Raw genomic sequence first — 19426 nt, 5'->3', positions numbered from 1 at the left:
TGTTTGGTTATTAAACAAGTTTTGAAGACTTCATGAATAAATCTAATAAAAATGATTTAACCAAGTGTATTTTTTGCCCACCCGATAGTCTGATGTAGTACACGTGAGGTAATATGCGTGATGTAGTCCATGTAATGTAGTATGCATGATGTAGTACATGTAATGTAGTATGGATGATGTAGTCCATGTAATGTAGTATGCGTGATGTAGTACATGTAATGTAGTGTGTGATGTAGTACATGTAATGTAGTATGCGTGATGTAGTCCATGTAATGTAGTATGCATGATGTAGTCCATGTAATGTAGTATGCGTGATGTAGTCCATATAATGTAGTATGCATGATGTAGTCCATATAATGCAGTATGCGTGACAGGGGAAAGCCCCTTCAGCATGGTGCTCTCATGATGTCATTGTAGCAGCGTAGTGTAGTGTGTAGTGTAATGTAGTGTAGTGTGTAGTGTAGTGTTAGCGTAGTGGCTAAGATACATGACTGTGTCCAGTAATGGCTCGATCCTCGGTGTTGCCACGAGAACCATACAGCTGTTGGGTCCTTGAGCAAGGCCCATAACCCCACATTGCAGGGGGATCACCTCCTGCTTAGTCAAATCAACTGTAAGTCCCTTTGGATAAAAGTGTCAGGCAAGTAACACGTAATGAATATAAAGTGAACTCTACTTGATTTGGCCACTGCATATTTTACACATTACCCTTCAGACTTCAGAGACAAGACAGTGTATCGCATGTGAAAAATGCTTTAATTCAGGGAATGTACTGTAGTGCCAACAATTTATTTAAAGGGATCCCTAATCTCCTGGAGTTTAAAGGGCTAGTTCACTTCCTGGAGTTATTAATATTAATCGGTGGGCAAAGCTGCTGGGCCCTTGAGCAGGAACCCAACCCCAAATTGCTCCAGGGCGGATTGTTCCCTGCTTAGTCTAATTAACTAGTCGCTTTGGATACAGGCATCAGCAAAATAACTAATGATATTTGTAGACACCTTTCTTGGCAACCTGGATTATAACAGCATGTATGGGGGCCTTTGAGAGTTTGAGGAAACACACCTCAAGTAACTCCAAAGCTGCTTGTACATCAGCACTGTTTCCACAGGCAATGTATGTTTGGAAAGGTATATAAACACACCAAAAATCTACCTTTACACAGTGCCAGTGACATTCAGCACTGCGATCAAAATAAATGCTTTGAATAATAATTGGGTAATAAACACACGCACAACCTCTTGATACATAAGTTGCTTTGGAGTTAATGGAAAACATCCTGCTGTAAACCACAAACCCGCAGAAAAACTGTTGGGCTAGTAAAACTGAAATTATCTCTGAAAAGTAAAGTGAACTGGCCCTTTAAAGTGGGATTGGCCCCGTCACACTCTGCAGCCCTGTAGTTTCTGATCGGCAAGCTTCAGGGAGATCCAGGTGTTGAGCATGGTGGCGCGCAGCCGGGCCCAGACCAGGTGATCACTCAGCCCAAACACCTGGGCAGCCGCCAGTGCAGCTGCCTCTGGAGAGAGAACTGTGGAGCAGCCCAACCCTGCAGGGGCCAGGACACCATCAGAGTACACCATCAGAGCACACTCACACTCTCTCACACTCTCTCACACTCTCTCACACTCTCTCACACTCTCTCACACTCTCTCACACTCTCTCACACTCTCTCACACACTCTCACACACTCTCACACACTCTCACACACTCTCACACACTCTCACACACTCACACACTCACACACTCTCACACACTCTCACACACTCTCACACACTCTCTCACACTCTCTCACACTCTCTCACACTCTCTCACACTCTCTCACACTCTCTCACACTCTCTCACACTCTCTCACACTCTCTCACACTCTCTCACACACACAACCCTGCAGGGGCCAGGACACCATCAGAGTACACCATCAGAGCACACTCACACACTCACACACTCACACACTCACACACTCACACACTCACACACTCACACACTCACACACACTCACAACCCTGCAGGAGCCAGGACACCATCAGAGTATACACTCACACACTCACACACACCTACCGCTTGGCATACGCAGGGAGGACCACACATCCTGGGCGCCCCAGTCGGGGGTGAGAGGGGGGCAGTTGATGACGGGGTACACTGTGTTTCCTGACATCACCGGCCCCAGCCCGTTACTCCGCCCGGCAACCGCCACAAACACAGTGGGGACACCATCACCTGGTACACACACACACAAACACACACACACACACACAATTGTCACTGATGGTCTTAAATTCCATGATATGTATAAAAGTGTCCCACAAGGGTCTATCTTAGGTCCCCTCTTATTCATACTTTATATAAACATTGTCAGCCCTACAGACCACTGTAATGTCTACTTTAATGCAGATGACACAATTATTTATTCTGCTGGTCCCAGACTAGATCAGGCCACTACAGCTTTACAGTCTGCTTTTGAAAACATAAACTTGTGTTGAAGGAGTAACATGGTGGTGGTCACACTTTCTAGGTTTTTATATGCAATTTGTACAAGAGGGCATTGCAGAAACACAAAGTCTTAAATATGTCCGTTCTTTAGTTTTTTTGTCCCGCTTAAATGTATCGTCCTATTTTCAACCCTCCCCTATAACCTGGCATAGTTTGGCATTAGGTTCACTTACATTTGATTGCCTTTTAAGGACTATTAGACTCTTTCTGGTTATATTCATTTAGCTAGCTAACTAGCGTTAACTCGCTAGCGAGTTTGCTTTCATAAGGACGTCATAGTTGTGCTTTTATCTTAACTTGGATAGCAAGCTAGCCAAAATGGTTATTGGATAACTCGGCATCCTTACCTTAGCTATCGATAGCTGATATACTAAGTTAACTAGCTCATAAAAATTCAGGGTACCAAGATGAGCGTGTATCATGGGGGTAGCTGGTAACAAACAGCATTGAATTCCATTCTGTTGCAGTATCCTACCCTACTAACCTTTTCATTGCAGTTATCTACCGTCCTCCAGGGCCCCTGGGAAACTTCCTTGATGAGCTAGACACCCTTCTCAGCTCCTTCCCTGAGGATGGCACCCCACTGATTCTCCTTGGAGACTTCAACATCCACCTAGAAGCCTCCCAGTCTGCTGCCTTCCTACCGCTAATCCACTCCTTCGGCCTCTCCCTGCAACACTCTCCTCCAACCCACAAGGCGGGCAATGTCCTAGACCTCGTCTTTGTAAGGAACTGCTCATGCTCCGATTTCACGGTTACCCCTCTGCATACATCTGATCACCACTTCATCTCATTCTCCCTCCCTCTTCCTCCCCATCCTCCTCCCCCTCCTCCCACCCACACTTCCTCAGCCCGCCGTAACCTCCGCTCCCTCTCACCCTCTTCCTTTGCCAGCACCGTCACCGCCTCACTCCCCCCTCTCGAATCCTTCTCCAAACTCCCCGCTGACTCTGCATCTGCCACCCTCCTTTCATCTCTCTCCTCCGCCTTTGACTCTCTCTGTCCCCCGGTCTCAAAACCACCTCGCACATCCCCTCCCAGTCCTTGGATATCTGACACCCTCCGTACCTCCAGGGCCAGCCTCCGCGCAGCGGAGAGGAAGTGGGGGAAATCCAGAGACGCTTCCGACCTCATGACTTACCAGTCTCTCCTGGCGGCATTCTCTTCCGATGTCACTGCCGCCAAAGCAAAATACTATCAAACGCAAATTCAGAACTCTGCTTCTAACCCCCGGAAACTTTTCTCCATTTTCTCCTCTCTCCTCAACGCACCGCCTCCTCCTCCTCAGTCCTCCTTCGCTGCTGATGACTTTGCTGATTTCTTCGATGAGAAGGTCACAGTCATCCGCAGATCCTTTACAACCACCGCCCCCCTCACTGTGCCCTTCCCCCCCTCTAGGCCCATCCCTTCCTTTTCCACTTTCTCCCCCCTTACGGACTCTGATGTTTCTCAACTCCTGCTCTGCCACCGCCCTACAACCTGTGCCCTTGACCCTATCCCCTCTTCTCTTCTCCAAACTATCACACCTGACATTCTCCCATTTGTCACCTCCCTTGTCAACTCCTCCCTGTCTTCCGGCTGTTTTCCGGCATCCTCCAAGAGGGCCCACATCACTCCGCTGCTAAAAAAGCCTACCCTGGATCCCTCCATCATCCAGAACTACCGCCCGGTATCTCTTCTTCCTTTCCTTTCTAAAACTATAGAACGAGCCGCTTCTACTCAACTTTCTTCCTTCTTTTCTAACAACAACCTGCTAGACCCCCATCAGTCTGGCTTCAGATCGGGCCACTCGACAGAGACTGCGCTCCTCTCCGTCAGTGAGTCACTTCATGCCGCACGAGCAGCCTCCCTCTCCTCTATCTTCATTCTTCTAGATCTCTCTGCTACCTTCGACACTGTGGATCACTCCATCCTCCTGTCTGCCCTGTCAGCAACGGGCATCTGTGGCACAGCCCTGGACTGGATTGAGTCCTACCTCTCTGGTCGCTCCTTCCAGGTTGCCTGGGCTGGTTCGGTATCGACACCTCGGCCCCTCGCCACAGGAGTTCCCCAGGGCTCAGTCCTTGGCCCACTTCTTTTTTCTCTCTACACTCGCTCCCTTGGCCCTGTGATCACTGCCCATGGGCTATCCTACCACTGCTATGCGGACGATACCCAACTCTTCGTCTCGTTCCCGCCGTCTGATACACAGGTTTCAGCCCGTATCTCTGCTTGCCTGAGGGACATCCAGAGCTGGATGGACAACCACCATCTAAAGCTCAACCCAGGTAAAACTGAAATGATATTCATCCCTGCTAATACCTCTCCCCATCTGGATCTCTCCATTTCTCTCGGGGATACCACACTCACGCCGTCACCCAGTGCAAGGAACCTCGGCGTGGTGATGGACAGCAGACTGTCCCTTTCCGAGAACATTGCGGTGGTGACCCGGTCTTGCAGGTTCTTCCTATACAACATACGGAGAATCCGCCCCTTTCTCACCCCCTACTCGACCCAGCTCCTGGTCCAAGCGATGGTTCTGTCCCGCCTGGACTACTGCAATTCCCTCTTGGCTGGCCTCCCAGCATCCGCCATCAGACCCCTCCAACTCATCCAGAATGCAGCAGCTCGTCTGGTCTTCAACCTTCCCAAATACTCACACGTCACCCCCCTGCTTACTTCCCTCCACTGGCTGCCTGTCATGGCTCGCATCAAATTCAAAACATTGGTGCTAGCCTTCCAAGCAGTTAAAGGGTCTTCCCCAGCTTATCTGCAAAAAATCATCAGACCCTACACCCCTGCCAGACCTCTTCGTTCAGCCTCCACAGGCCGCTTGGCACCTCCCCCTCTCAGAACCTCCACCTCACGCTCACGACTACTGTCTGTTCTGGCTCCACGGTGGTGGAACGAACTCCCCGTTGAGGTCAGAACTATAGAATCTCTCCCCACCTTCAAGCGCAAGCTGAAGACGCACCTCTTCAAGCAGCACCTCTCCCCATCCCTCCCTACCTCCCTGTGAACCTTAATTGTTGTCTCTGTGACTTGCTTTGTGTATCGGTATTTTTAGTTGGCTAGGGAAGCAGTGTTTGGATAGTTAACTTTGGTGACTTTTGCTCTGTTTGTTTGTTCAAAAAAAAAAAATAAAATAAAAAAAGGCCCTTGTCCTTATCTTTGTTGTACAGGTAGCAGTTGAAATTGTACTTACCTCCAGGGTCTTTCAGCGAACTTATCCCTGGTTATGGGTATGCACTTTGTTGTACGTTGCTCTGGATAAGAGCGTCTGCCAAATGCCAATAATGTAATGTAATGTAATGTAATGTGGAAAGTGGGGGCACGATCTGTCAATCACAGTTCTCATTACGTTGACCAGATAGTTTGGGTGAACATTTACAGTGGGAAATTTAGGCTTAAATTTAGGCATTTAAATGACTGAATAATAAAAGCATTAAGCAGTTAGTTGGCCCCCCCAAACAACTAAGATAAACTTTCATTTTATTCATTTGTAAGGTCTTAATTACCTTTTACCCTCAACCTCTTTTAAAAATGGCATCGTTAACACGAGGTCACTTAAATATTCCTAGACAGATTTTGGCAAGTCCAGATTTAGCTTTAATGCTCCACCCTGCAACAGTCTCTGAAATTGGACACACTCATTTCATTCAATGATGTTAAATCTACACTTCCTGACAAGTGATGTTTGAACATGTTTTATTTGACTTTGACTTGAGGTTAGGGTTGGGGTTAGGGTTTGGGGTTGGGATTAGGGTTTGGGGTTGGGATTATGGTTTGGGGTTGGGATTAGGGTTTGGGGTTGGGGTAGCCCCCACCTTCATACTGAGCCTTGATGCACTGGGTTAGGGGTTGGGGGTTGGGGTTAGGGTAGCCCCCACCTTCATACTGAGCCTTGATGCGCAGGGTTAGGTTGGGGTTGGGGTTAGGGGTTGGGGTTAGGGTTAGGGTTAGGGTAGCCCCCACCTTCATACTGAGCCTTGATGCGCAGGGTCTCTCCGGGGCCCTTGTGAGCAGAGGACACCCTCAGGGTGCAGGGAATCCCAAACGCTGAGCAGGCTGAGCTGATCCTCTCACTGTGAGCCAGGTCTGCCGTGGAGCCCATCAGAACCACAACCCTGCCCTGAGCCTGGGGGACCAGCAACATCTATACACACACACACACACACACACACACACACCATCAGAACCACAACCCTGCCCTGAGCCTGGGGGACCAGCAACATCTATATACACACACACACACACACACACACACACACACACACACACACACACACACACACACACACACACACACACACACACACACACACACACACACACACACACACACACACACACACACACACACACTTGTGCAGTGTGGTATTGGGTTCAGGGTCTTTGAGGACACTACAGAATGCCTTTCCCATGCTGGCAGAGTGTTTAAACACTGATCCTGATGCAACGTCAACTGCCCGGTTGTGAAAGACTGTCCTGATATGGGGTCAGAGAGAAGTCAATGTTTAACACACCAAAGAGCTCAGAGCCTTCATGTTACACATGCGGTGTCATATCACCATTTCAAAGCCAAACCTACACCATGCTAAAATACGTTTATATACAACATTATGGAACTAAAAATATGGTTTCAACAACCTTAATCTGTTGAGAGATAACCAGTACACACAGTGGCCCACATTGGGCTGACACCCTGCCCTGCCTGCAAACACAAGCTTTACAGGAGTAACATGGTGGTTGGTCACACTTTCTAGGTTTTTATATGCAATTTGCACAAGAGGACATCGAAGAAACATTAAATGGCATTAAATGACCCATAGTTTGTGCCGCTGGCCTCCAGGCAAGATGATGGAAATATTTTACTAATTTTAGGTTCAGTCAAATTACAGTGCCTTTTAAGGACTATTAGACTAAATTAATATAACCAGAAATAGTTTGCTAGTTTTCTTTCATAAGGACGTTATAGTTGTGCTTTCATCTCAACTTGGCTAGCTAGCGAGCAAAGATTATCAATGGATAAGACAGCGACCTTAGATATCGATAGTTGATATACTAAGTTAACTACCTTGTGAGAATTCAGTATCCCAAGGTGAGCCCATATAACTCATCTATAGGTAGCTATGGTAACAAACAATAACATATGGAAAGTGGGGGCATGGTCTGTCAACCACAGAACTCATTACCACACCCAGACAGTTTGGGTGAACTTTGATAGTGGGAAATTTAGGCTTCGAAAAATAAGCTTTAAAAAACATTTAAATGACGGAATAATAAAAAGATCATGCACATTTATTTTGTTGCTGAAAGACAACTGGCAAGTGTCTCATTCAACCACCATGATACTCCTTTAAATGCAGTTAGAGAGTGTTCCAGTATAGTAGTGGAGTGACAGTTAGACGCAGTTAGAGAGTGTTATAGTATAGTAGTGGAGTGACAGTTAGAGGGTGTTATAGTATAGTAGTGGAGTGACAGTTAGACGCAGTTAGAGAGTGTTATAGTATAGTAGTGGAGTGACAGTTAGAGGGTGTTATAGTATAGTAGTGGAGTGACAGTAAGACGGCAGTTAGAGAGTGTTATAGTAGTGGAGTGACAGTTAGACGCAGTTAGAGAGTATTATAGTAGTGGAGTGACAGTTAGACGCAGTTAGATAGTGTTATAGTAGTGGAGTGGCAGTTAGAGAGTGTTCCAGTATAGTAGTGGAGTGACAGTTAGACGCAGTTAGAGAGTGTTATAGTATAGTAGTGGAGTGACAGTTAGACGCAGTTAGATAGTGTTATAGTAGTGGAGTGGCAGTTAGAGAGTGTTATAGTATAGTAGTGGAGTGACAGTTAGCAGTTAGAGAGTGTTATAGTAGTGGAGTGACAGTTAGACGGCAGTTAGAGAGTGTTATAGTAGCGGAGTGACAGTTAGACGCAGTTAGATAGTGTTATAGTAGTGGAGTGGCAGTTAGAGAGTGTTATAGTATAGTAGTGGAGTGACAGTTAGCAGTTAGATAGTGTTATAGTAGCGGAGTGACAGTTAGACGCCAGTTAGAGAGTGTTATAGTAGTGGAGTGACAGTTAGACGGCAGGAGCAGGAATGGTAAATAAGAGTGGGAATCGTGAGAATACAGTTGGAGTAATGAACAGTAATTACAGAGCAGTGAGGGTAAGAGTGCATTGTGGGTAGGGTACCTCCACTCTCTCAGAGACCCATTCAAAATTCCGCTTCACCATCTGCATGGCCTCAGGCGTCACCTCCTTCAGGTCCCTGTACACCTGCAGGGTCACACACACACCTGCAAGGTCAAACACACACACCTTCCTGCAGGGTCACACACACACCTGCAGGGTCAAACACACACACCTGCAGGGTCAGACACACACACCTGCAGGGTCAAACACACACACCTGCAGGGTCAGACACACACACCTGCAGGGTCAGACACACACACCTGCAGGGTCACACACACACACACCTGCAGGGTCAAAAACACACCACTGCAATCAATAACATATAAACAGACACCCACACCCAAGCCCCACCCACACACCAGTACCCAAACCCCACCCACACCCAGTCCCACCCAGACACCAGTACCCAAACCCCACCCACACCCAGCCCATCCACACACCAGTACCCAAACCCCACCCACACACCCGTACACAAAGCCCCACCCCCACACCTGTACACAAAGCCCCACCCCCACACCTGTACACAAAGCCCCACCCCCACACCTGTACACAAAGCCCCACCCCCACACCTGTACACAAAGCCCCACCCACACACCTGTACACAAAGCCCCGCCCACACACCTGTACACAAAGCCCCGCCCACACACCTGCTTGTCCTTCTGCTGGCTGCGATCCCCGGCCGGCCACAGCCTCCAGGAATCGTTATCGATCACATCGGCCAGGACCACCTCCTTAGTCAGCACGTTCACCCCAAACTCAATCTGCCAACCACAGCACAACACGGCTGAACACACAACACAGCCTGAACACACACACACCAGCCTGAACACACACACACACAACACAGCTTGAACACACACACACACACACACCACAGCCTGAACACACACACACACCACAGCCTGAACACACACACACACTAACTCACAACACAGCCTGAACACACACACACACACTAACTCACAACACAGCCTGAACACACACACACACACACACACACACACACACACACACACACACACACACACACACACACACACACACACACACACACACACACACACACACACACACACACACACACACACACACACACACCACAGCCTGAGCCAGTGTTGAGTGCCTTACCTTCATGTCCACCAGGGTGCAGTTCTGCGTCGCCCATGCTCTCTCCAGGATCTCAAAGATGGCCACCGTGCTGTGGCTCATGATGTCCAGCTCAGTGCGGCCGATATCAAGCCCAGCAAAGCAGAACTGCGCTGCCAAGAGCTGCTCCTCCGACCACTGCGGGTCGTTGTTGGCGTCATCCTGTAAAACACCCAGGGAAACAACCGGGGTGAGGGGAAAAAGGCAGATGCAAAATGGCCGTTATACAGCAGCTTAACACTGCGATCGTGTACTGTAACCGGGTGTACTGTAACAGGGCAGCAGGGCGTACTGTAACAGGGCAGCAGGGCGTACTGTAACAGGGTGTACTGCAACCAGGTGTACAGTAACAGGGGAGCAGGGTGTACTGTAACAGGGTGTACTGTAACAGGGCAGCAGGGTGTACTGTAACAGGGCGTACTGTAACAGGGTGTACTGTAACAGGGCGTACTGTAACAGGGCGTACTGTAACAGGGCGTACTGTAACAGGGCGTACTGTAAAAGGGCGTACTGTAACAGGGCGTACTGTAACAGGGCGTACTGTAAAAGGGCGTACTGTAAAAGGGCGTACTGTAACAGGGCGTACTGTAACAGGGCGTACTGTAACAGGGCGTACTGTAACAGGGCCACGCAGGGCGTACTGTAACAGGGCAGCAGGGTGTACGTGTGACTGATGGACGTGGGGCCTGTACCTTAAAGAACATCTCAATCTTGAGGGGGGAGAACCTGTACCCCTCCTTCACCCCTGGGTTCCTCTTCAGGAAGGATCCAGTGGCCACCCTCCTACACACCCACTCGATGGGGATCATCTCGCAGTGAGCTGCCAGGAACGCCGTGTCAGAATGCCGCCCCACAAAGGCCGTCTTCACCCCTGAGATACACACACATGGATAGTACTGTATTGTAATGGTCTTGATTGTGATTATGTTACACTGCCATTTCAGCCCCTGGCTAGGTTTTAATCTCAATGTGACTTCCTAGTCAAATAAAGGTTTGTATTTAAGCTGCCACTTTTATCCAAAACCACTAACAGTTGATTAAACTGAGCAATTCCCCTGGAGCAATGTGGGGTTAAGGGCTTTGCTCAAGGGCCCAACAGCGGCACAGGGACCTGATCCATGCGCATTAGATCCTGCAGCAGTGTGCATGTTATGGGTTAAGGCTGGGCGGAGGAGCTGGATGTGCCCTGGCACGCATGATATCTGCGTGATGAGGAGGCGTGTGCTGGGTCACGAGAGGGCTTCCCAGTTCCGCTGACATGATGAGCAGCACACTGCCCACACTTACTCAATCTACCAAATTACTTAAGTCACAGCACTGCTGCCTGCTTCAGGCTCCAGGCCAAATCTGCACTGCAGCACGCGGCCAAGAGCTACAGGAAGAGTATTAGGCTGAGCTAAAGCCTACAGCACGCGGCCAAGAGCTACAGGAAGAGTATTAGGCTGAGCTAAAGCCTACAGCACGCGGCCAAGAGCTACAGGAAGAGTATTAGGCTGAGCTAAAGCCTGCAGCACGCGGCCAAGAGCTACAGGAAGAGTATTAGGCTGAGCTAAAGCCTGCAGCACGCGGCCAAGAGCTACAGGAAGAGTATTAGGCTGAGCTAAAGCCTACAGCACGCGGCCAAGAGCTACAGGAAGAGTATTAGGCTGAGCTAAAGCCTACAACACCAACTAAAAGAGCATACATTGGTCTGGTTGGGTAACTTTGCGTTTTATGTCAGGTCCCCCTTGTAAGAGACTTCACTCTCAATCTGGTATTCTGGTATTGCTATTCTTATTCCTGGTTAAATGAATAAATCTGCAGGAAAGGGCCCAGCGTTCCCAGCTCACATATCTGCAGCAAGGACATGCCTTTGAGGACAAGCCAAGGCCAAAACAGCATCAGCGTTTGGCCCAGGGCCAGTCTGAATGCTGAATGCTCACCTGCATCCTGCAGCAGTTTGAACACGCAGCTGGTGGTCTTGTTGGCGATGGCAGCCTTTCCCTCCATCTGGTCCTTGCGCACAGCGTTTCCTGCGGTGATCTGGTCCTTGGACTGAACCAGCACATGACCCGGCTGGTCCAGCAGCTCGTAGATCTCTTTAGTCTTCCCCTCATTCAGTTTCTTACCGACCTTCAGGTCTGCACCACAAAACAACGCAATTAGCAATGAGTCCACTGGGTGAAACTGCCACATGATTGGCCGATTAAATATTTGCATTAACAAGCTGGTGTACAGGTGTAAGTAACTCACTGGGTGTACAGTGGTGTGAAAAAGTGTTTCCTGATTTCTTAATTTTTTGAATGTTTGTCACACTTAAATGTTTCAGATCAAACAAATTTAAATATTAGTCAAAGACAACACAAGTAAACACAAAATGCAGTTTTTAAATGACCTCAAGCTGAAACGAACTTGGGTTCTGCAGCAGGACAATGATCCAAAACACACCAGCAAGTCCACCTCTGAATGGCTGAAGAAAAACAAAATGAAGTCTTTGGAGTGGCCTAGTCAAAGTCCTGACCTGAATCCTATTGAGATGCTGTGGCATGACCTTAAAGAGGCGGTTCATGCTCGAAAACCCTCCAATGTGGCTGAATTACAACAATTCTGCAAAGATGAGTGGGCCAAAATTCCTCCACAGCGCTGTAAGAGACTCATTGCAAGTTATCGCAAACGCTTGATTGCAGTTGTTGCTGCTAAGGGTGGCCCAACCAGTTATTAGGTTTAGGGGGCAATCACTTTTTCACACAGGGCCATGTAGGTTTGGATTTTTTTTCTCACTTAATAATAAAAACCTTCATTTACAAACTGCATTTTGTGTTTACTTGTGTTGTCTGACTAATATTTAAATTTGTTTGATGATCTGAAACATTTAAGTGTGACAAACATTCAAAAAAATAAGAAATCAGGAAACACTTTTTCACACCACTGTATATGTTCCTGTAAATGAAGGTCTTGTTTCAATCGATCAAAATAAGCAGGTTCTTTGAAATGATCTAAACATGCCAAGACATAGCAGTAACAAATCAATTCTTTGTACACAAGTAGGCCTATATACCTTTTTAAGCACTCAAAGTTTCATTTTGATGGGAAACACATTACCAACTGAAAACGAGATGGTACATCTCAAGGAGTTATTCCAAATAAAGAATTTCTTCTAACCACTTGGTTGAATATCTTGCACTTCTTATGGCCAAATCCAACTTCTACATTGTATAATTTATGAATCAATGATCTATTTGACTTCATTTCTCATTTACTATTCTTAAGCAAATAGCTAAGTCTTAAAAGTCACACACCAAGTGGTGCTGATGTAATAAGCCATCAAATCGCGGCACGATTTAGCATTTTTGAGTGACCATAACTTTTTTTGTCTGAGCAATATTATGAAAGTCGGAGTTGATAGTCTGAAAATAGTCTGAAAATTGTGTCAGATTTTCAGGGGTTTTTTTCTGCTTAAATGCCAAAGATATGGAACTCCAAAATCGACGCTAATCCCAATTTCCAATCGAGAGTGACTCGAGACAGTGTTTAAGAGGCAATATCTCCAGGACAAATCCAATGGGGCAGGGTGTACTGGGGAGTATGGAAATAACTTTTACACAAAGTTTGAGCAAAAGGAGAAAAGGAGTGGTCAAGACCCGCGGAATTACCCAATAATAAAAGATGAGTCTTCTGTAACATTTCATTGAGAAAAGACCTGCAAGCCTAATGTATGTCTTATGACAAATGTCTCTAACACTGGTCTAAATAATAACTTCGCAACACTACATTCGACTCCATGCAGGATTTAGCATCATCAGTTCAGGGTGCCAAAGTGACGTTGACCTGCACGGGTTTATGAAAACTGGGGAATATGAACATGTTATTGAGTAAAGTCGACTATAAACTGAAATGATACGACCTAACTTTAAAGTGGAATTGTGCAGCAGTGGAGCAGCTACGTATTACAACAAAGTCGAATCAACTGTGATTTTTAATCCAAAGGAAGTTAGCTTGCAAATCATTACGTTTAGTCGAAGTCGAAATGTGCGGAACAGATTTCCACCAAGACTTGCAGCACTGAAGATAATTTTAATAATTGAATCTACACGTAAAGTGAGCGCGCTATATTTCCGTGGGTACACATTCAAAATAATGCGTTTTACACCGTGAACGGCTAACTACGGGTTGTGGTGTAGTTAGCATTTAGCATCATCCACCTGCACACTGGTAGCGCCGCGGATAGCATTATTGCACATTACCGGGCATCTGACGCGCTAAGTTACTGAAGTTCATCACACCGAGCATAATACTGAGCAAGTATGGTCAAGTTGAACTAACTTCCCAACTTACCGGATAGCCACGTGAATGGCACGGTTCAGTCAGTTATATGCAAAACCTCAAATAAGTCATACAGCAAGTGAGCGGGTGAATGAATTAATAAATAAATACCTGATTCCGATGCCATTTCAGTTGGAGATATGTGTTCCTGTAAAACATTTTTACAGTACGTTTCAGCAAATGCGTTTGTGAAAAGCATTGTTTATAATCAAAAGCAGATTTATTTATAATCGCCTTACCAAAGACAGAGAGAAGAAGCGCAGCCAGTCGGTGGAGAAATAACCTCGAAACTAATGGAGTTAGTCAGCTACACTCCTGCAAATTAGCACACACGTCTCAATCGATTCACAAGGCCAATCGGAATGATGTGGTCCAATCCACGTGGAGAGCAGGTTTGTTTTAGTGATGAAATTATACACCCTACAAGCAATTGGCTAATATTCTAGATAAAATCAAATTGCAACAAAACCCTATACTCAAACAGCGAGTTTCCCTGTGACTATGTTAGCTAGCAAGCTAAGAGAAAAAGTTCACTGAAGACGCACATTGAGATTAAACCAAATCAACTTCTGAGGTAAATCCATATTCAGTCAATGGTTTATAGGACCACGTGATGGAAAATCTACGCTATCTCGCGGAATTCACATTTGGCAAAATACTTGGTACTTAAAATTACACAATAATGTGCTCCTAGAACACACTTAATTCTAGGATGCAACGAGCGAGCGCTGAAAACGTCCCCTACATTAGTCTGTTGAACCATCCTCGCTTGTGTTGCGATGTCCGGAATCGCACGTGTGTTGGACCATAGCCGCGCACAATCACATTGCTGCTACCCGTTTATCATTTTAACTTTAGGTATTTGGAAAATCTGATAGATTCTCCTGGTGCTCAGAAGTTGGGAATGGAGTTCGAGGAGTCGGGGATCGGCGAAGAGTGCGGGGTTTTCGGATGCGTAGCGGCCGGTGAGTGGCCAACACAGCTGGAGGTTGCCCAAATTTTAACTCTGGGACTAGTGGCGCTTCAGCACAGGTAAGATCTTTTCCTTTATCAAAATTGGACTCTGTTCCCATTAAATCGAAATAATTTAACGATTTAGCTATAATCTTTTAGGCCACCTCGCATTCTGGATATGTGACAACTCTTTACCTTGTGCTCTGACCAACTCAAAACAAACTGCTATTCTCTAAAGATGGACATTACCGCGCGATATTACAGTTAGGACCGTGTTTATTAAGTTGTAACAATCAATATTTAAAAAGTTACCGTTAACACGGCAACGTTGCTCTTGTTGTAGTCAGCTGACATTTTAGCAAACTAACAGCAAACAGCATTTACATTGCAATCAGTTGGATACTTCGCTGAATGGGGTATTGTTCTGCAGCAAACACAACGCCACGGGTTGTGATACGTTGTCACACTCACGGGACAAGATAAGTGAAACTATCTGTTGGGAGTTACTGGCAACATGATTCCCAAATGCCCATTTTACTGTGTGTCCTTCAAGAAGATTCATCTGCCCAAAAGCGATCATTGTGAATTAACACATACCTCTCTTGAAGTGGTTTGGCTGGGGGGGATGCAGGGTAGTGGGGTCATGCGTTTTCCTCCTCGTTTGGACCCCTGGACCCCCAGAGCAGTCCTCCCCTGGATCTGCAGGGCTGGAGGGAATGCTCTGAGTTTATGTGGAGTATTGGAATGTATTGACAAGTTTCTTATTTCCCCTGAAAATCCAGTTTCCAGTGAAGATGAGTAAACACTTCGATCTGCTGTGACCTTGTTGAGAGGGCACACTCCACCATAAAACAAACAATCCAGAAAAGTTATATTTATTTTAAAGTTATATGTATGGTTGCACATTCTGCATGGATGCTGGCTGTGATAAGTGCTCTGACCCACTTGAGCTAAAAACCCTCCAGGAGTGCAGCTCTTTTAGTCTATGTTTCTGCTGTTGAATCACACGCATCTCTCTCTGTCTCTCATTATATATTATTAGACTCATCACACGCATCTCTCTGTCTCTCATTATATATTATTAGACTCATTCCCAAGTCACCAGACCCAGCCCCCTGGGAGCATGTACAGGGCCTGAATTGGAAACCTTTGCCCCTTAAAATTAAGTTTAATTATGTAAGCCTTAATATTAATGTTAATTAACAGAGCCAGACCTTGGGGCCCATCCACACACTGGAACAGAGCCTTAACAGATACCAGACCATGGGGCCCATCCACACACTGGAACAGAGCCTTAACAGATACCTATTTTTTTTTACTTTTTATCCATCAGGGGTCAAGAGAGTGCTGGGATTGTTACAAGTAACGGGGCATCTCCACCGACATACATAACCCTAAAGGTGACCTCCTACACCACCACCACCACCAATCTTTAGCCTCATACACCACCACCACCACCACCAATCTAACCTCATACACCACCACCACCACCAATCTAACCTCATACACCACCACCACCACCAATCTAACCTCATACACCACCACCACCAATCTAACCTCATACACCACAACCACCACCACCAATCTAACCTCATACACCACCACCACCAATCTAACCTCATACACCACAACCACCACCACCAATCTAACCTCATACACCACCACCACCAATCTAACCTCATACACCACAACCACCACCACCAATCTAACCTCATACACCACCACCACCAATCTAACCTCATACACCACAACCACCACCACCAATCTAACCTCATACACCACCACCACCACCACCAATCTAACCTCATACACCACCACTACCACCAATCTAACCTCATACACCACCACCACCACCAATCTAACCTCATACACCACCACCACCACCAATCTAACCTCATACACCACCACCACCACCACCAATCTAACCTCATACACCACAACCACCACCACCAATCTAACCTCATACACCACCACCACCACCACCAATCTAACCTCATACACCACAACCACCACCACCAATCTAACCTCATACACCACAACCACCAATCTAACCTCATACACCACAACCACCACCAATCTAACCTCATACACCACAACCACCACCAATCTAACCTCATACACCACAACCACCACCACCAATCTAACCTCATACACCACAACCACCACCACCAATCTAACCTCATACACCACAACCACCACCAATCTAACCTCATACACCACCACCACCAATCTAACCTCATACACCACAACCACCACCACCAATCTAACCTCATACACCACAACCACCACCACCAATCTAACCTCATAGACCACCACCACCAATCTAACCTCATACACCACCACCACCACCACCAATCTAACCTCATACACCACCACCACCAATCTAACCTCATACACCACAACCACCAATCTAACCTCATACACCACAACCACCAATCTAACCTCATACACCACAACCACCAATCTAACCTCATACACCACAACCACCAATCTAACCTCATACACCACAACCACCAATCTAACCTCATACACCACAACCACCAATCTAACCTCATACACCACAACCACCAATCTAACCTCATACACCACAACCACCAATCTAACCTCATACACCACAACCACCACCACCAATCTAACCTCATACACCACAACCACCACCAGTCTAACCTCATACACCACCACCACCAATCTAACCTCATACACCACCACCACCAATCTAACCTCATACACCACCACCACCAATCTAACCTCATACACCACAACCACCACCACCAATCTAACCTCATACACCACAACCACCACCACCAATCTAACCTCATACACCACAACCACCACCACCAATCTAACCTCATACACCACAACCACCACCACCAATCTAACCTCATACACCACCACCACCACCACCAATCTAACCTCATACACCACAACCACCACCACCAATCTAACCTCATACACCACAACCACCACCACCAATCTAACCTCATACACCACAACCACCACCACCAATCTAACCTCATACACCACCACCACCACCACCAATCTAACCTCATACACCACAACCACCACCACCAATCTAACCTCATACACCACAACCACCACCACCAATCTAACCTCATACACCACAACCACCACCACCAATCTAACCTCATACACCACAACCACCACCACCAATCTAACCTCATACACCACAACCACCACCACCAATCTAACCTCATACACCACAACCACCACCACCAATCTAACCTCATACACCACAACCACCACCACCAATCTAACCTCATACACCACAACCACCACCACCAATCTAACCTCATACACCACAACCACCACCACCAATCTAACCTCATACACCACAACCACCAATCTAACCTCCTACACCACAACAGGATAAATGAAGTTGCATCACATCCAGCACTCGCTGCAGTACAAAATGGCATGTGAGTGAGACTGAGCGTGTGTGTTACAGGGCATGGGGCTGGTGAACAGCGCTTTCCAGCCTGAGGACTTGTTGAAACTGCGTCATGGGAACCTGGGAATCGGACACACCCGCTACTCCACCACAGGAATGTCAGAGCTGCAGAACTGCCAGCCCTTCGTGGTGGATACACTTCACGGGAAAATAGCCGTGGCACACAACGGAGAGCTGGTGAACGCAGCTACTCTGCGCAAAAGGGCAAGTCTGGGTCTAAAGCAGTCAGTGTGCTCCAGTCTGGGTCTAAAGCAGTCACAGTGTGCTCCAGTCTGGGTCTAAAGCAGTCACAGTGTGCTCCAGTCTGGGTCTAAAGCAGTCACAGTGTGCTCCAGTCTGGGTCTAAAGCAGTCACAGTGTGCTCCAGTCTGGGTCTAAAGCAGTCACAGTGTGCTCCAGTCTGGGTCTAAAGCAGTCACAGTGTGCTCCAGTCTGGGTCTAAAGCAGTCACAGTGTGCTCCAGTCTGGGTCTAAAGCAGTCAGTGTGCTCCAGTCTGGGTCTAAAGCAGTCACAGTCAGTGTGCTCCAGTCTGGGTCTAAAGCAGTCAGTGTGTGCTCCAGTCTGGGTCTAAAGCAGTCACAGTGTGCTCCAGTCTGGGTCTAAAGCAGTCACAGTGTGCTCCAGTCTGGGTCTAAAGCAGTCACAGTGTGCTCCAGTCTGGGTCTAAAGCAGTCACAGTGTGCTCCAGTCTGGGTCTAAAGCAGTCACAGTGTGCTCCAGTCTGGGTCTAAAGCAGTCACAGTGTGCTCCAGTCTGGGTCTAAAGCAGTCAGTGTGCTCCAGTCTGGGTCTAAAGCAGTCACAGTGTGCTCCAGTCTGGGTCTAAAGCAGTCACAGTGTGCTCCAGTCTGGGTCTAAAGCAGTCACAGTGTGCTCCAGTCTGGGTCTAAAGCAGTCAGTGTGC

General features: G+C 47.1%; 2 protein-coding genes across 5 annotated transcripts in view; one reads left to right on the top strand and one right to left on the bottom strand.

Annotated features, from left to right (window-relative positions):
• Positions 1-737: 737 nt before the first annotated feature.
• Positions 738-14902, bottom strand: paics (phosphoribosylaminoimidazole carboxylase, phosphoribosylaminoimidazole succinocarboxamide synthetase). Of its 2 annotated transcripts, XM_061238140.1 has the most exons (11): positions 14845-14902; positions 14339-14414; positions 14211-14247; positions 11720-11917; positions 10490-10668; positions 9780-9959; positions 9299-9412; positions 8652-8735; positions 6442-6622; positions 2056-2214; positions 738-1546 (listed from the first exon to the last, which is right to left on the bottom strand). In XM_061238140.1, exons 3-11 carry the CDS (start codon positions 14224-14226, stop codon positions 1380-1382), a joined length of 1278 nt encoding a protein of 425 aa, XP_061094124.1. In that variant the 5' UTR covers positions 14227-14247; positions 14339-14414; positions 14845-14902; the 3' UTR covers positions 738-1379. The 2 variants fall into 2 exon arrangements, with proteins under 2 accessions (XP_061094124.1, XP_061094123.1); XM_061238139.1 differs by lacking the exon at positions 14845-14902 and having other exon boundaries at positions 14339-14717.
• ppat (phosphoribosyl pyrophosphate amidotransferase) overlaps positions 14535-19426 on the top strand; it is a 14516-nt gene continuing 9624 nt past the window's right edge. The window contains exons 1-4 of one of the 3 annotated variants that reach the window (XM_061238137.1): positions 14535-14673; positions 14958-15131; positions 16387-16453; positions 18520-18726. In XM_061238137.1, the coding sequence (XP_061094121.1) occupies positions 15004-15131; positions 16387-16453; positions 18520-18726 (402 nt within the window). In that variant the 5' untranslated portion in view covers positions 14535-14673; positions 14958-15003. Of the gene's footprint in view, positions 14674-14814; positions 15132-16386; positions 16454-18519; positions 18727-19426 lie in introns of those variants that run through there. The other 2 variants (XM_061238138.1, XM_061238135.1) reach the window with 2 other exon arrangements.

Source organism: Conger conger, chromosome 4 (assembly GCF_963514075.1).
Source record: "Conger conger chromosome 4, fConCon1.1, whole genome shotgun sequence".
NCBI lineage: Eukaryota > Metazoa > Chordata > Actinopteri > Anguilliformes > Congridae > Conger > Conger conger.
This window is presented reverse-complemented; position numbering and strand designations above follow the sequence as displayed.

Coding starts and splice junctions, on each gene's coding strand:
- paics (XM_061238140.1), bottom strand. Junction 8,736..9,298: donor GCCAGCAGAAGGACAAGCAG/GTGTGTGGGCGG, acceptor GTGACCCTGCAG/GTGTACAGGGACCTGAAGGA. Junction 6,623..8,651: donor GGGTCTCTGAGAGAGTGGAG/GTACCCTACCCA, acceptor GTGTGTGTATAG/ATGTTGCTGGTCCCCCAGGC.